This window comes from Chrysochloris asiatica, unplaced genomic scaffold, assembly GCF_000296735.1.
Source record: "Chrysochloris asiatica unplaced genomic scaffold, ChrAsi1.0 scaffold00020, whole genome shotgun sequence".
NCBI lineage: Eukaryota > Metazoa > Chordata > Mammalia > Afrosoricida > Chrysochloridae > Chrysochloris > Chrysochloris asiatica.
Genome location: NW_006408538.1, coordinates 5201012 through 5215495, shown reverse-complemented (window position 1 = coordinate 5215495; position 14484 = coordinate 5201012). Strand labels below are relative to the sequence as shown.

The following is a 14484-nucleotide window of genomic DNA, read 5'->3' as shown; positions in this document are numbered from 1 at the left end:
ACAGTTCTTTGTACTCTGTTGAGAGGGTGCTGTCCGTGGCTCACAATTGGTGATACTGTAGTAAGGAAATGATCATTTTATTTATAATTTAATTCTTGTTGGGTGCCTTCAAGTAAGTTCCAACTCATCAAGACTGTATAGGGTTTTGGAGGTGTGGTTGGTCGATTTGAACCGTTACCAGCTTTTTCTACTGTACCACACCAGAGCTCATTTAGTTCTTCTTTTTGTTATGATCCATGGAATTAGTTCCAACACATTGCAACCCAGTATAGTGTTTCCAAGGAGCTATTGGTGGATTGGAACCACCAATTTAGTGGTTGGCATTCCAGTTCTTATCCTACAGTGCCACACAAGGACTCCCATTTAATTCTTAGTGGTTCTGAAAACTCTTTATTGGTGGCATCAACATTTCTCCGAGTGGACCCCAAATTCTTAGTCTGTGTTTCTCAACTATTAGTGTACATTAGGATGGCCCGAGAGTTTCTGATTCAGTAGGTTTGGAGGCCTGACCACTGTCATTTAGCAAGTTCTCAGGAGGTGTTATATTACTGTCCAGGAACTACACTGTGAGAGCCACACCAGTTGTTTCTCCTTTCCCAGGATTCTTACGAAATCTTTGAGTATCATTAAAAACAATATGGAAATATCACAAAATCCAGATTGGGTCAGCTTGGGCTGTCCTCTGTCATCATACTAGCATTAATGAAAACCAGTCCTAAGAAAGAATGAAGTGTACAGTTTGCAGATTCTAAACAGATATGGCTATTGATTGACTCCTTGTAAAACCTAGTAATACAGGAGATGGCTGGCTTATTCTTAAGTGGATTGTTTGCCCAAAAAAAGGAGCACATAATCATCATACTAAGATAATTGTATTTTTTTTTTTTTACTCATTAGATCTGCTTGAACCACCACAGGATTCACTCCAGCTCCTCACAAACAATTGAATTAAGTTGCAATTTTTTTCTGTTTAGCCTACCCTCTGTTATCAAACTTAACAGTGAAATAACTAAAATGCTGAAAAACAAGGAGCAACTGAAAACACTCACATTGATTGCACTGATAAAACAGTCTTCCCAGTTAAAATGTTTAAGGTGTTGTTAGGTGCTGCCAAGCCCATGGTTCTTTTTGTAGCCCATGGTACTTTTAATATTCTTTTCCAGCATCATAACTCAAACACATCAGTCAAGAAATCTAACAAGGTGTTTCATTAGACAAATCCTCTGCACAAGACCTCTCTCTTCAAAGTGTTAAAGAGCAAAGATGTCAGTTTGAGGACTAAGGTTTGTTTGCCTGACCTAAGCCAAGATATTTTCAATAACCTCATATGTGTGTGAAAGTTGGATAGTGAATGAGAAAGCCTGTAGAAGAATTGATGTATTGAGTGTTAGAGAAGAATATTAAAAGTACCATGGACTGCCAGAAGAAAAAAACAAAATCTGTGTTGGGAGAAGTACAGCCAAAACGCTCCTTGGAAACTAGGATGGCCAGACTTCATGTCTCACAGAAGGGACCAGTTCCTGGGGGAAGGATATTGTGCTTGGTAAAGCTGAAGAAAAAGAGGAAGACCACCAATGAAATGGGATTGGCACAGTGGCAGTAGCAGTGGGCTCAAGCATAGCAATGATTGTGAGGTTGATACAGGACTGGGCAGTGCATAGGTTCACTGTGAATTGGTACTGATCTGATGGTACCTAACAACAACAACATAGGCAGAATATAGAATGATGCAGAAAAGCATCAAAAGAAGATGATGGTAGGAATCAGTACCAACTCATAAAGACCCTGTTTAGGATTTCCAAGGAGCAACTGGTGGGTTTGAACTACTAACCCTGTGGTTCACAGTCCAGTGCTAATCCTACAGTGCCACACCAGGTTGAACCTCATCTATTTCTTTTTAGTACAGTGATTTTGTGCATTCCTTCCATCTTTTTTTTTTGGAAGCTTTCTACCTTTTCTGCATGACTCAGTAATTTACACATAGAATCCTTCGATATTGCAAGTTGAGGTTTAAATTTTTGCTCAGTTCTTACAGCTTGAGAAATGCTGAGCATACTCTTCCCTTTTGATTTTCTAACTCCAAGTCTTTGTAAATTTCATTATAATTTTGATTATCTAATCAAGCTCTCTTTGAAATTTTCTTTTACGTTTTCAGATCTTTTATGTCTTCATGTCTGCCATTTTGCTTTAGCATCTCTAGGCTGGAAAGCAAGTTTCAGTGTCTCTTCTGGCATCCGTTTTGACTTTTTCCTTCTTTCTTGTCTTCTTTATGACCTTTTGCTCTAAGTTGCTGTTCTTAAGTGCCGTCAAGTCGATTCCGATCCATGGCGACCCTGTATAGGGTTTCCAAGGAGCAGCTGGTGAGCTTGAACTACCGCCCTTGCGGTTAAAATGACGTTGCAGTCTGATACATTAGCCCACAGCGCCACACCAGGACTCCACATTAAAAAAAAAAAATCTTGAATAGAGTTTCTGATCTGGGTGATGGAAATGGATGGTGCTGGTGGTGGTTGCATTTTATAACCATTTACAAAATCAGTATAAGAGGAGCCTTAAAAAATTCATGGAAAATTACTTTTAACTTTCCATATTTCCACAAACTTTGTGATGTACCGTTATCCATAAGGTAATTTAGTAGATGTTCTGGAGAAAATAAGTTATCCAGTAGAATTGTCCCTCTTAGACAAGTTTGTTTTTTCTTTGCTCCCTTTCCTGAAATTTACATTTCACTGCCCTTTTCTTTTGGGGATAGGTACAGAATTTTCACAGCTGTGTTCAGGTAACTGAAGACTTTGTGTCTCCAGAACATCTTGTACACTCATTTCACTTAACACAAGAACTGAGACTTCTAAAGGGCGATATCAATTATGATGACAAATTACAGGTAAGAAATTAATTTTTTAATGAGATCCTGTTCTGCAGGCATTTTCTAGTCAGAAATAATGATATATTCATAGCTGCTTAAGAGAGATCCATTGTCAAACTTGTTTATCATAACCATAGATATCATCAACATGTATTTAGTTTAATGACTTTTATTCCCCTTTAAATTTAAGCTTTCCTTTCCCTCTGTTAAATTGTATATTATGTGTTTATATTTAACCCAGTTTTTTTTTTTTTTTTTTTTTTGCTAATTTGCTTTCAACTAAAAAAAGGCCAACATCTTTTTCAGGTGAAAAATATTTTGTATCATGCAGTCAAAGAAATGGTGAGAGCCTTGAAGATTCATGAAGATGAAGTAGAGGCTATGGAAGAAAACTAAGTGTGGTCCAGTTTGGGGCTGTTAGGCTGCTGAACTGAGATTACTTATCCGTGTACACACTGACTTGAGTTTCACTGAACCATCAGTGCCAAGAAATTCTCTTTGTAGTAATTACTTGTTACTGAAGCCACAGCAGTATAGCATGTCACAGTTCCTGTGATTCAATGTCATTAATACAAGCTAAATTTAAAAGCAGCACTTCACAGCTGTTGTTGTATTATACTGTATATGAAGTTTGTGAAAATGCCAGATTTAAAATGATGTATTTATTTTTGGAAACAAAAGACAAAAATTCTATGCTATATTGTTGATCAAGTGTAAATGTGACCTTGTACAGTTTGCTAAAATAACGTGCTATTTTTCACTACACTGAGACAGTTACTGTGAGGCTAGGACACAGACACCAGCTATTGCCTGCATTCGGGAAGTTGCTGAATCGCACAGCAGTCATGTTATAATCAGAAGATTACTGCCAAATAATTGTAGAATTTGTAAAATACAAAGTATATAAAGTAGATACTAAATACAGACACTTCAATATTTTGTTGAAGCTATTCACTGTACAATTAAACGTTTTCAAAAGGTGTAATTTATTTAAAATGGTCTCATTTTGGTAAATTTATGTGAACTTTTAAAGCTAAATATTAAAGTTAATATGCTATGTAAATAATATACATATATACATTTAATGATGTATTTTTTTAAAGCATTGGCTTGCTTTTATTTGTTAAAGTGCAAGTGTTACATATGGCTTTGTACATTAAAGTTGAAAGGGGTTTTACATTTTCCATTAAAAAGACTTTATGAAATGATGGCTTTTTTAAGTTGTCCCTCTTTTGACATGTATTATTTTGAGGGGAGGGGTGTGAAACTGTTGTTTTTCAACATGCTTTCCTTATAGGTATATGCACTTCTGTAGGTGGTATTTCTAACTCTCTAACCCATCCCCAAAGAATTTTGTGGTCTTCAATTTATACTACATCAAAATAGCACTTTTGACATCCTCAAGAGACTTCATTCATGTTCTTTGTAACTGTTGTTTGAGTTTTGGAAACAAAAAGAAGTGTGAAGGGACAAGATCAGGCTGTAGGATGAATGGGCTAAGGCTTTCCTAGGAAACTCTTATAAAACGCCCCTTAACTACCGTCAAAGAAGTATGAGGTGCATGGATCAGCCAAGTGGCATCATTGATGGACTGAAGTGTGGCAGCGGTAGTGAGGTTGGCCCAGGATCGAACATTGTTTCGTTCTGCTGTGCATGGGGTCAATATGAGTCGGTTCCGACTCAATGGCACCTGACAACAACAACAAATGTTACATGCCAGTGAGTTGATTCTGTTCTTATTCAGAGCACCCTTGCATAAGGTTTCCAAGGCTATGTATTTATGGAAGCAAAAAAACCCTATTTTCTCCCTCAAAGTGACTGGTGGGCTCAAACTGGCAACCTTGTAGTTAATAATTCAGTACTTACCCTACAGTCTCATCTTGTGCATCCCTCTCAAGATTGTTGTTAAGTACCATCGAGTCAGTTAAGACTCACAGTGACCATGTATAGGGCTTCTAAGGAGCAGTTGGTGGTTTGAAGCCCCAACCTTGTGACTAGTAGTCCAGTGCATATCCTACAGTGCCATACTAATTCCTCCCTTTGGAATTTCAGAAACCAGTCACCATAGCCTCTGGGCTGACCTTTCTGTCTTGAATGTAACTGGCTCAGCAGATCCCTCTTAAAGCCAGTTTTGATTGGAATTTTTTTTTTTTTTTTTTTTTTAAGTTGTGCTGTAGGAGAAGCACTTAACCTGAAGTCGGATTGAGCTGCAATGTTGAGGGTTCAAGCTCACCCACCTGCTCCTTGAAACCGTATACAGGGTTGCTATGAGTTGGGGCGGACTCTGTAGACATGAGACTAAAGTCTAGTGAAAAGATACAGTTCTGATGCATACCATTCCTGATTTTAAACTATGCAGTAGCCCTCGTTCTATTCAAACAACTGCGTCTTGGATCTATGTTCCATAAAAGCAAAATTAAGTGTTCCGGAATTTTCATCTTTGCAGTGTTACCCATAGTTTGGTATGGTTCACACAGTCAAATGTCTTTGCATAGTCAATCAAATATAAGAATATAAGTAAACATCTTTCTGGTGTTTTCTTCCTTTAGCCAAGAGCCATTTGATGTCAGTACTGACAGCCCTCATTCCATGTACTCTTCCGAATCCGACTTGAATTTCCGGCAACTCCCAGTTTGATATACTGCTTCATCTTTTTTGAATTAAGCAACATTTTACTTGAGTGTGATAGTAATGATATTATTGGTTGATTTTTGCATTCCATTGGCCACTTTGTTTTGGAATGGCCACAAATAAGGATCACTTGCATTTGGTTGGCCAGGGAGCTGTCAGTCAAATTTTTTGGTCTAGACTAGTGAATGCTTTCAGAACTACATCAGTTTGTTAAAAGCATTTCAGTTGGTATTCCATCAATTCCTAGAGCCTTGTTTGTGTTTTGGGGTGTTTCTTTTTGTTTTTGTTTTTGTTTTGCTAATGTCTTCAATGTCTTGATCATCTGCTACCTCTTTGAATGGTTCAAACTTGGATCAGTTATTTGTGGCACAGTGATTGTGTGTATTCGTCCGTATTCTGATGCATGCTGCATTCAATATTTTGCCCGTAGAATCCTCCGGTATTGCAAGTTAGGGTTGAAATTTTCTTCAGTTCTTTCAGCTTGAGAAATGCTGAGTGTGTTCTTCCCTTTTGGTTTTCTAACTTCAAATCTTTGTGCATTTCATTGTAATACTTTGTCTTCTTCAGCCACTCTTAGACATTTTCTGTTTAGCTGTTTACTTCCTCTTCTCTTCCAGTTGATTTACTACATTTAAGAGCAAGTTCAGAGTCTCTTCTGACATTGACTTTGCTCTTCTCTTTCTTTCCTGTCTTTTTAATGACCTTTTGCTTTCTTCATCTAGTATTTTTGATGCCATACCACAACTCCTATGGTATTCAGTTATTAGTGTCTAGTGCATCAAATCTCTTCTTGAAATAGTGTCTAAAGTCAGGTGGGTTATATCTTGGCTGTCGTGAACTTGTTTTAATTTTCTTCAGCTTCAACCTGAACTTACTTCTGAGCAATTGATGATCTATTCTATAGTCGACCCCTTGCCTTGTTTTGACTGATAAAGTGTGAGCTTCTCCATCATTTCTTTCCACAGATGTAGTTGATTTGCCTTATCTGTGGTTCATCTGGTGATGGTTAATTCTATTGTTATTAGGCACCATCAAGTCGGTGCTGATTCATACCGACCCTGTGCACAACAGAAAGAAACACTGCCCAGTCCTGGGCCAACCTCACAATTGTCACGCTTGAGCCCATGGATGCTGCCTGCCACTATGTAATTATATAGTCACCATTTAAGTTGTTACAAAAAGGTAATTGCAGTGAATTAGTTGTTGGTCTTGAGAAATTCTATCATGTGTTATCCAGCATTGTTTCTGTCACCAAAACCGTATTTTCCAACCACCGATCCTTCCCCTATGTTTCCAACTTTAACATCCCAATTACCGGTAATTACCAATGCATTTTGATTGCATGCTTGATCAATTTCAGACTGAAGAATTTGGGAGAATTCAATTTCTTCATCATTTGCTTTACTGGTTGGTGGGTAAATTTGAACAATAGTTGTATTAAGTGCTTCCTGTGAGCATACAGATATTATCATAGATGGCACTGTATTTCTAGATAGATCTTGAAATCTTTTTAGATGATGAATGCTACGTCATTCCTCTTGAATCTGTCATTTCCGACATAGTAAATCATACTCAACAATTTAGAACGGCCAAACCTGTCCATTTCAGCTCACTAATGTCTAGGATATCGCTCTTTTTATGTGTGATTTTATTTTTGATGACAACCAAATTTCCTCAATTCATGCTTTGTGTGCATTCCATGTCCTGATATCACTGGATGTTTGCCGTTGTTTTTTCTCAAGTTGTGCCCCATTACTAAATGAAGGTCCGTCCATGTCATTGAGCTTGACTTGACTTTGAGGAGGCAACTCTTCCAAGTAAAGTCATCTTTAGAGTGCCTTCCAGCCTAAGTGGTTTATCTTCCAGCACTACGTCAGACAATGTTTCATAAGGTTTTCGGAGGCTAATCCCTCAGAAGTGGACCACCTGTTTTTGCTTCCGAGTCTGTTCATAATCTGGAAGGTCCTCTGAAACCTGTCTGCCATGGGTGACCCTGCTGTTATTTGAAACACCAGTGGCATCCAGCGTCAATCACATCAATATGACAAAAATTACCTATCAAAGGTGTAGTCCAATAAGCTACTTTAGGGGTATACTATAGGTAAAGTTGTGTAGCCTCATGTCCTTCTATTTATTTTGTCCCTTAATTCTTTGGAGATGGGTTGTTGTTGTTAAGTGCCGTCGAGTCTATTCCAACCCATAAAGACCCCGCATGGGGTTTCCAAGGAGCAGCTGGTGAGCTTGAACTGCCGATCTTGCAGTTCAAACGGCTTTGTAGTCTGGAGCATTAAACCACAGCGCCACACCAGGACTCCTGGAGATGGGTGGTAATTGTAAAGTGACAAGAATTTACTTATTATATAGAAACAGGGATAACTTAGAACAAGAAACTTTCATTGGGTTATCAGACATTCCAGATAGAAAGAAAATCTTTGTCAGTGACACATTGAAGAGAGATTAAAGACCAGAAGCCATTTTTCTTCATTTTAAGTGGTTAAGAAATGTATTTATTAAGTGCCATAAGTATCAATAAATAGGTTACTTTACCCTGAACAGAGACCCAAAATTTACGTGTGAGAGTGGGCATCAGAAGCATTGCAGCTTACAAATGAGTTGTGAAATAGTGGAGGAGAGTTAGCTGAGATCTTATGGAGAGCTTTAATAGCAGACGTTAATGAGTTTGGCTCCTGACACACCAGGAAAGAAGGCAGCTGGTAGGTGTTTGAGATGTGTGTGTAGGAGTTGGCCTCTGTGATGTTGTTTAAGGAGTTGGTTTCTGCATTGGTTTTCTTTCAGAGGACATTACTGCTGTTACTGAGTGCCCTTAATTAGATTCCAAATCAGAACATCTCTATAAAGAGCAATTGGTGGGTTTGAGTCACTGGCCTAGCAGTTCGGTGCTTATGCTGCAGTGCCCAGGACTGACCCCACCCCCAGTCAGTTTTGCAAACTTCATGTTCCCTAATATGCTGTAGGATAATCACTGGACTGCTAACCAGGCAGTTGGAACCCCTCAGTCACTCCTGGGAATCCCTAATCAAGACAGCTATGAGTTGTGACCGTCTTGATGACACTTAACAGTTATGCTCTGGTATGGTGCTATAGGAGAGGCACTGGACCTTAATAACCACATGGGGTATTAAAAATGCATTCCGGTGAAAGGAGATGCAGATAGGTCTCTTGTGATACAATGGTGACTAATTGTTATTAGGCCTGAGTGAAGGGCTAGAAATGTAAAGGCAGACGTTATGTGGCAAAGGGAGGGGAGTGATTAATTCTGTGGTCTAGGAGCGGAGGTCCCTGGGACCATCAAGGGAGAAGAGCGGACAACAGAACCTTACCCAGAGAAGCAGTGATGCCAGAGATGGAGGCAGAGACAATGACGTGGAGAGATGGAGTGGCTGGGGACTTTTGACTCGGAGAGGGAGAGGGCCTGTGTGCTGATGACTGGGGAGCAGGCTTGCGGGGTGTACCCTGTGGTTAGTGAATGATGCATGGAGGGGATTGTAACCACGGCAATGAAATGATACACGATGGGATCAATATGAATATGAAGCTAATGTTCTCCCGTGTAAACTATCACATAACTCACAATAAAGCATTAAAAAAAAAAAAATGCATTCATGGTTACTCCCCTGAAGGGCACTGTGCTTGGTGATCAGGACAAAAAGGTCATCATCAGAAAGGCTACATTTGTAGAGTAAGGATAAGAAGACCCTAATCACTGAACTTCCCTTCATTTCAAAATGAGACCTTTCAGACTCCCTGAAAACCTTAGGAGTTCATCTGAGGAAGCCCTACGAGTTCTTGGAAGGGGAAGAAGGAAGATTATTGGTTGGAATAAAAACAAGGTTGAATGAGTTCCAGAAAGCAGGTTTCTCAAATTGGTGGACAACTATCTGCAGAAGACAACTTCAAAAAGCCAACTAGACGCAATATGCAGAGAAGTAAGATGAGAGGGGCCTCCTCTGGAAAGAAGACTCCTGAGCCAGCTCTTCCAGGCAGAAAGGGGTTCCCTCTGCTGAGAACCTCACTTCAGGATCTGTGAAACAGAAGAGTCCTTGAAACACAAGGTGACTCAGCCACCTCGGAAGAAAAGGGCCCGCCTGGGCTGATCCTACCGTTGAAAGTGAGGAGGCATTTAAGAATAGAGTGGAAGTTAAGGTGAAGTTTCCTGAAGAATTAAAACCCTGGCTTGTGGAGGACTGCGACTTGGTTACCAGGCAGGAGCATATGTTTCAGCTCCCAGCTACGAAAAATGTCGATGTCATTCTGGAAGAGAATGCAAATTCTAAGAGATCACAAGGAAATGTCGACAGTAAGGAATACATTGTAAATTAAGTCTTGGAAGGGAAAAATAAAAACACCTTCAATGTGATTTTGGAGCTGCTCTCCATATTCGAGAGGCCCCAGTATACTGAAATCCTCATGAGCTGATGGCCCCGGTTTATGATGGAGCTTCACACCTGAGATTACTTGTGAGACTCCGAGCAATGTTGGCCTGTACGCCCCTTGATGAGGTGAGTCTTGCATTATTGTTAGGCTATTTGCGTGATTTTCTGAAATACCTGGCCAAGAATTCTGCAGCCCTGTTTACTGCCAGCAATTCCCAAGTGGCTGCAGCTGAGTACCATCGCAGAGCCCTGGGAGGGTCTACTGACCGCTGTTAACGTCCAGGTGTCTTTTTGTTCTTAGTCTTTCTGTTGTATAACTGATGTTCTCTAAAATTGTTAATATTATCACAGGGCTTGTATTTAAGTTTGTTTCAAACAAAAGGAGAGTGTAAGCTCCCTTTCGCATTTCAAAGGAGCTCTGGTAACATAGTGGTTACAAATCGGGCTGCTAACCTCAGGGTCAGCAGTTTGAAACTACCAGCGGTTCCACGGGAGAAAGATGAGGCTTTCTGCTCACATAAAAATTTATAGCCTCGGAAACCCTGTACAGGGTCGCTATGAGTTGGAACCAACTCCACGGCACTTAACAACAACAACCAATGTACTCAGTAATTAGACAAGGAAGAAACATCCAGTAGAACAATTTTTGCCTAGTCGACATTGCTTGAATGCTGGTGGCTTTATCCCTTTGACAGTACACAATTTTCTAATATATGTTAATGCTACGTGACAAAATGCCCTGGTTCCTAGTACCAAAGGTTCAACTTAATGTATATACCTGAAAACCCATGCATTTGTGCTCTCTCTCTCTCTCTCTTTTTTATGGTGCTTGAAGTAAAACAGCCCATCCTTTGCAAATCACCTATGTTGTTCCTTGTTGTTGTTGTTGTTGTTAAGTGCCGTGGAGTTGGTTCTGACTCATAGCGACCCTGCACAGGGTTTCCGAGGCTGTAAATCTTTACGGGAGCAGAATGCCTCCTCTTCCGATAGTAGTTTCGAACTGCTGACCTTGAGGTTGGCAGTCCAACTTGCTCAAGTTGTTGAAGGAATGGTGGTTTGTTTCATGGTTTTGTGTTTTGAGTCTAATACCCATTCCAACACGATAGAGGCAATGCACTGTGTAGCTGCAGTTTTATGAAAAGTTGCTATTTTAGGAATTGTATTTCAGATCTTAAAGTTTGTTTCTAAATTTCAAAGCAAAAAAAAAAAAAATGTATGCAGGGATGACCTTGATAGTTCAAACTGTTTTCTTGTTTTTAAACTTTTTATTGTGACTTGTGTGAAAGTTTATAGAACAGATCATCAGTTTTTACATTCAACAAACCATATACTTTACTTCTTTATATAATTGCAATCCCCTCCATGTACCAACACTGACAGTTAACAGTATTTCCCCCTATTCACTTTCTCACAATTCTGTCTCCCGCGACCTTCATCTTTCCTCTGCTAACTTCCCTTCTGTTGTCTGTTGCCTGTCCCATCACCCATGTTAACATGTGTCCACCCTCTAGTCTGCAAATAATTTTCCCTCCCACCCCCGTAACCACCATGTTGTTGTTAAGTGCCATGGAGTCAGTTCTGACCCACAGCCACCTGTATAGGGTTTCTGAAGAGCAGCTGGTGAGCTTGAACTGCCGACTTTGTGGTTCAAACGACTTTGAAGTCCATCTCATTAACTCAGAGCCAAACCAGAACTCCATAACCATCATGTTGTTTTTCTGTGCCGTCGAGTCGATTCCAACCCATAGGGACCCTGTACAGGATTTCCAAGGAGCAGCTGGTGAGCTTGAACCACTGACCTTACAGTTCAAACAGATTTGCAGGCTGGCACATCAACCCACATCACCACACCAGGACACCATGTTTCTTTTATAGAGAAAACCTTTTAAAAACTGTTTTACAACATTGGTCTCATATAATATTTGTCCTTTTGTGGTTGGATAATTTCACTCAGCATATCCTCCAGGTTCAAACGTTTTGTGAGATGTTTTAGATTCAGCATTATTCTTCCGTGTTGTCTGGTATTCCATGATGTGGATACACCAATGTTTGTTTAACCATTCTTAGGCATTTAGGCTCTCCCCATCTTTTTGATGTGTCTCTTTGTAGACTGTATATTGAAAGGAACCTGTTTGCTTACCTTTTTATTTCTTTTGACTACTGCATTTAATCTGTTTACATTCAATATAATTATCAATAGGGATGACTTGATTGGGGCCATTTTGCTTTGTGTGTGTTTTTTTGTAGTGCTAGTGGTTTCTCTGTTCCTCATAATTTTCTGCTCAAGTTCATTTTGTGGATTTTCATTTCTGTTGTGCTAATGTTTACTGAATATGATTTTCCTGTTTTATTTTGATGTGAAAGTGCATTCATTTCCTTTGAGGCTACCCTGTCATTTATTAATATTTTTCCTCGTTTAAAACAGTCTGTTTTATATTGAAATCTACTTGACTGCTTTACCATTTAATTCTGTATCTATACTCTTCCCTCTTTTTGCTTTGCAGTTGACTTAGTTATAAATTGTTCATCTCTGGCTTCCTATTATCAGTCATGTAGGATTGGTTTACTTTGTTGTTAAGTACCATCGAGTCAATCCCAACCTGTATAGGGTTTTCAAGGAGTAGTTTGTGAGTTTGAACCACTGACCTTGTGGTCCAGTGTTTTAGCCCACAATGCCACACCAGGATTTATATATCTGGATTCCAGAGTTCTGGGTGGTGGTGTCATGTGTTCATCTCAGGTTGTTGTCCACTGTTGGTTCTCAATCCAAAGAATCCCTTTAATATATTTTGTAAAGCTGGTCTGGTTAGTACAAATTCCTTTAATTTTTGTTTATCTGGAAATGTCCTATTTTCACCCTCATATTTGAGGGACAAAGAGCTCTGGTAGCGTAGTGGTTACAAATTGGGCTGCTAACCTCAAGGTCAGCAGTTCAAAACTACCAGCTGTTCCGCGGGAGAAAGATGAGGCTTTCTGCTCCCATAACAATTTACAGCCTTGGAAACCCTGTACAGGGTCTCTGGGAGTCCGAACCGACTCCACGGCGACGTCCACCACCATTTGAGGGACAGCATTGTTGAGTATATGATTCCTGGTTGATCACTTTCCCCTTTTTTGTGTATGTCATTCTATTGCTTTCTTGATTGCGTGGTTTCTGATGAGAAGTCAGAGCTTAGTCATATTACTGGGTCTCTGGTAGGTAATTTTTCAGTTGTCTGAGCTGCTCTCAGGATTCTTTCCTTGCCTTTGGTTTTAGAAAGTTTGATTATGATAAGTCTTGATGATTTTCTTTGGGGTCTATCCTGTTTGGGGTTCATTCAGCTGATTATATGCTTATCTTGTCTTTCATGATGTTAGGAAAGTTTTCTTTCAACTTAAGAGAGCGATGGAAATAGTCAGAAATCCTACAGCAGGGGACTCTGGCAATATGGCAGACTAGGCAGATGCACTTCATGAACCTTCGACAACAAAAATATGAGATACCAAATAAAACATGAGAATCCTGGAACCCTAATCTTCAAAAGAAAGATTAGAGAAGTTGACTGCTTGCTGGCAGGAGAAGCTGACCAGGAATGAAGAGAGAGGGAGACTAGTGAATGGCCTGTCAGACTTGGCACAACCATCTTGGACCTTTGTGAGCAACTTTGGCAGCACATGGTGGTTGGCAGAGCAGTCACACAGGTGAAGGGAAAGGCGTGATTCTTTTCTCCCATGCTCCTCTGGTCACCAGCACATCTGCCCCCGTTTTCTGGGCGTTTGGAGCCAGGTCGTGACCACAGTAGCATAGCTGTGATGTTTTGGTGCCTGGATTCAGGTGGGTTTGGCTTAGGACCTACAAAACCCACAGAGCCACCAGGCCAGCATTTAACCAGTTACTCTGCCCCCAGCTGTGCTGTGGTCCTAACAGACACTGAGGCCAGCTCCGTTAATGGCCACAACGAACTACTTCTGGACCAAGTGCCCTGAACACAGATGACACCGAGACTGATAGAACTCCACCAAGGGCCAGGGACTCCTCCCACACCCACCTCGTGAGATCCTTGGCTTTCAAGAGGCCCCCTGCACCCCGAGTTTTCTCCTCTGAATCCAACAGCTGCACTGTGGTTTTTTTCTTTGCTTCTGTTTTGGGGTTTCATTCTTGCCTTTTGTTGTTTCATTGTTTTGGTTTATTCTTTCTCCTTCCTCTTTACATGCCGTAATGTTTTATCCTGTCTCTACTTTTGTTTCTTCTTCTGTTTCTCATTTCCCCTCTTCTTTTTAACCCTCATTTGATCTTTACTACTCTGTACTCTCTCTCTTTTCATCTTCCCTCTCCTTAGTTTATCTAAGAGTTACTTTTATTTCTTCCTTATATAACTCTTATATAGCTCCATTTTCCTGTCCCTCTATGCTCTTTTTATTCTTTTTTCTGGTCCCTGCCTGTTTTTAATGCTTCTTTCTCCATTATTATAATTTTCTCTCTTCAATGTTGATTTCTTGCTTGGTTATTCTGTTTTGTTTCCTGGTGTTATGTGTGTATTGTTGTTGTTGTTAAGTGCCGTCGAGTCGGTTCCGACCCATAGCGACCCTGTACAGGGTTTCCGAGGGTGTAAA

General features: G+C 40.1%; 1 protein-coding gene and 1 pseudogene across 2 annotated transcripts in view; both read left to right on the top strand.

Moving 5' to 3' along the window:
• JMJD1C (jumonji domain containing 1C) overlaps nucleotides 1–4071 on the top strand; it is a 247399-nt gene extending 243328 nt beyond the window's left edge. For both annotated transcript variants that reach the window (XM_006835811.1, XM_006835812.1), the window contains 2 exons: nucleotides 2753–2884; nucleotides 3173–4071. In XM_006835811.1, coding sequence (XP_006835874.1) covers nucleotides 2753–2884; nucleotides 3173–3262 — 222 coding nt within the window. In that variant the 3' untranslated portion in view covers nucleotides 3263–4071. The remainder of the gene's footprint in view (nucleotides 1–2752; nucleotides 2885–3172) is intronic.
• Nucleotides 4072–9353: 5282 nt separating this feature from the next.
• Nucleotides 9354–10167, top strand: LOC102829132 (annotated as a pseudogene).
• The last annotated feature ends 4317 nt before the right edge of the window (nucleotides 10168–14484 follow it).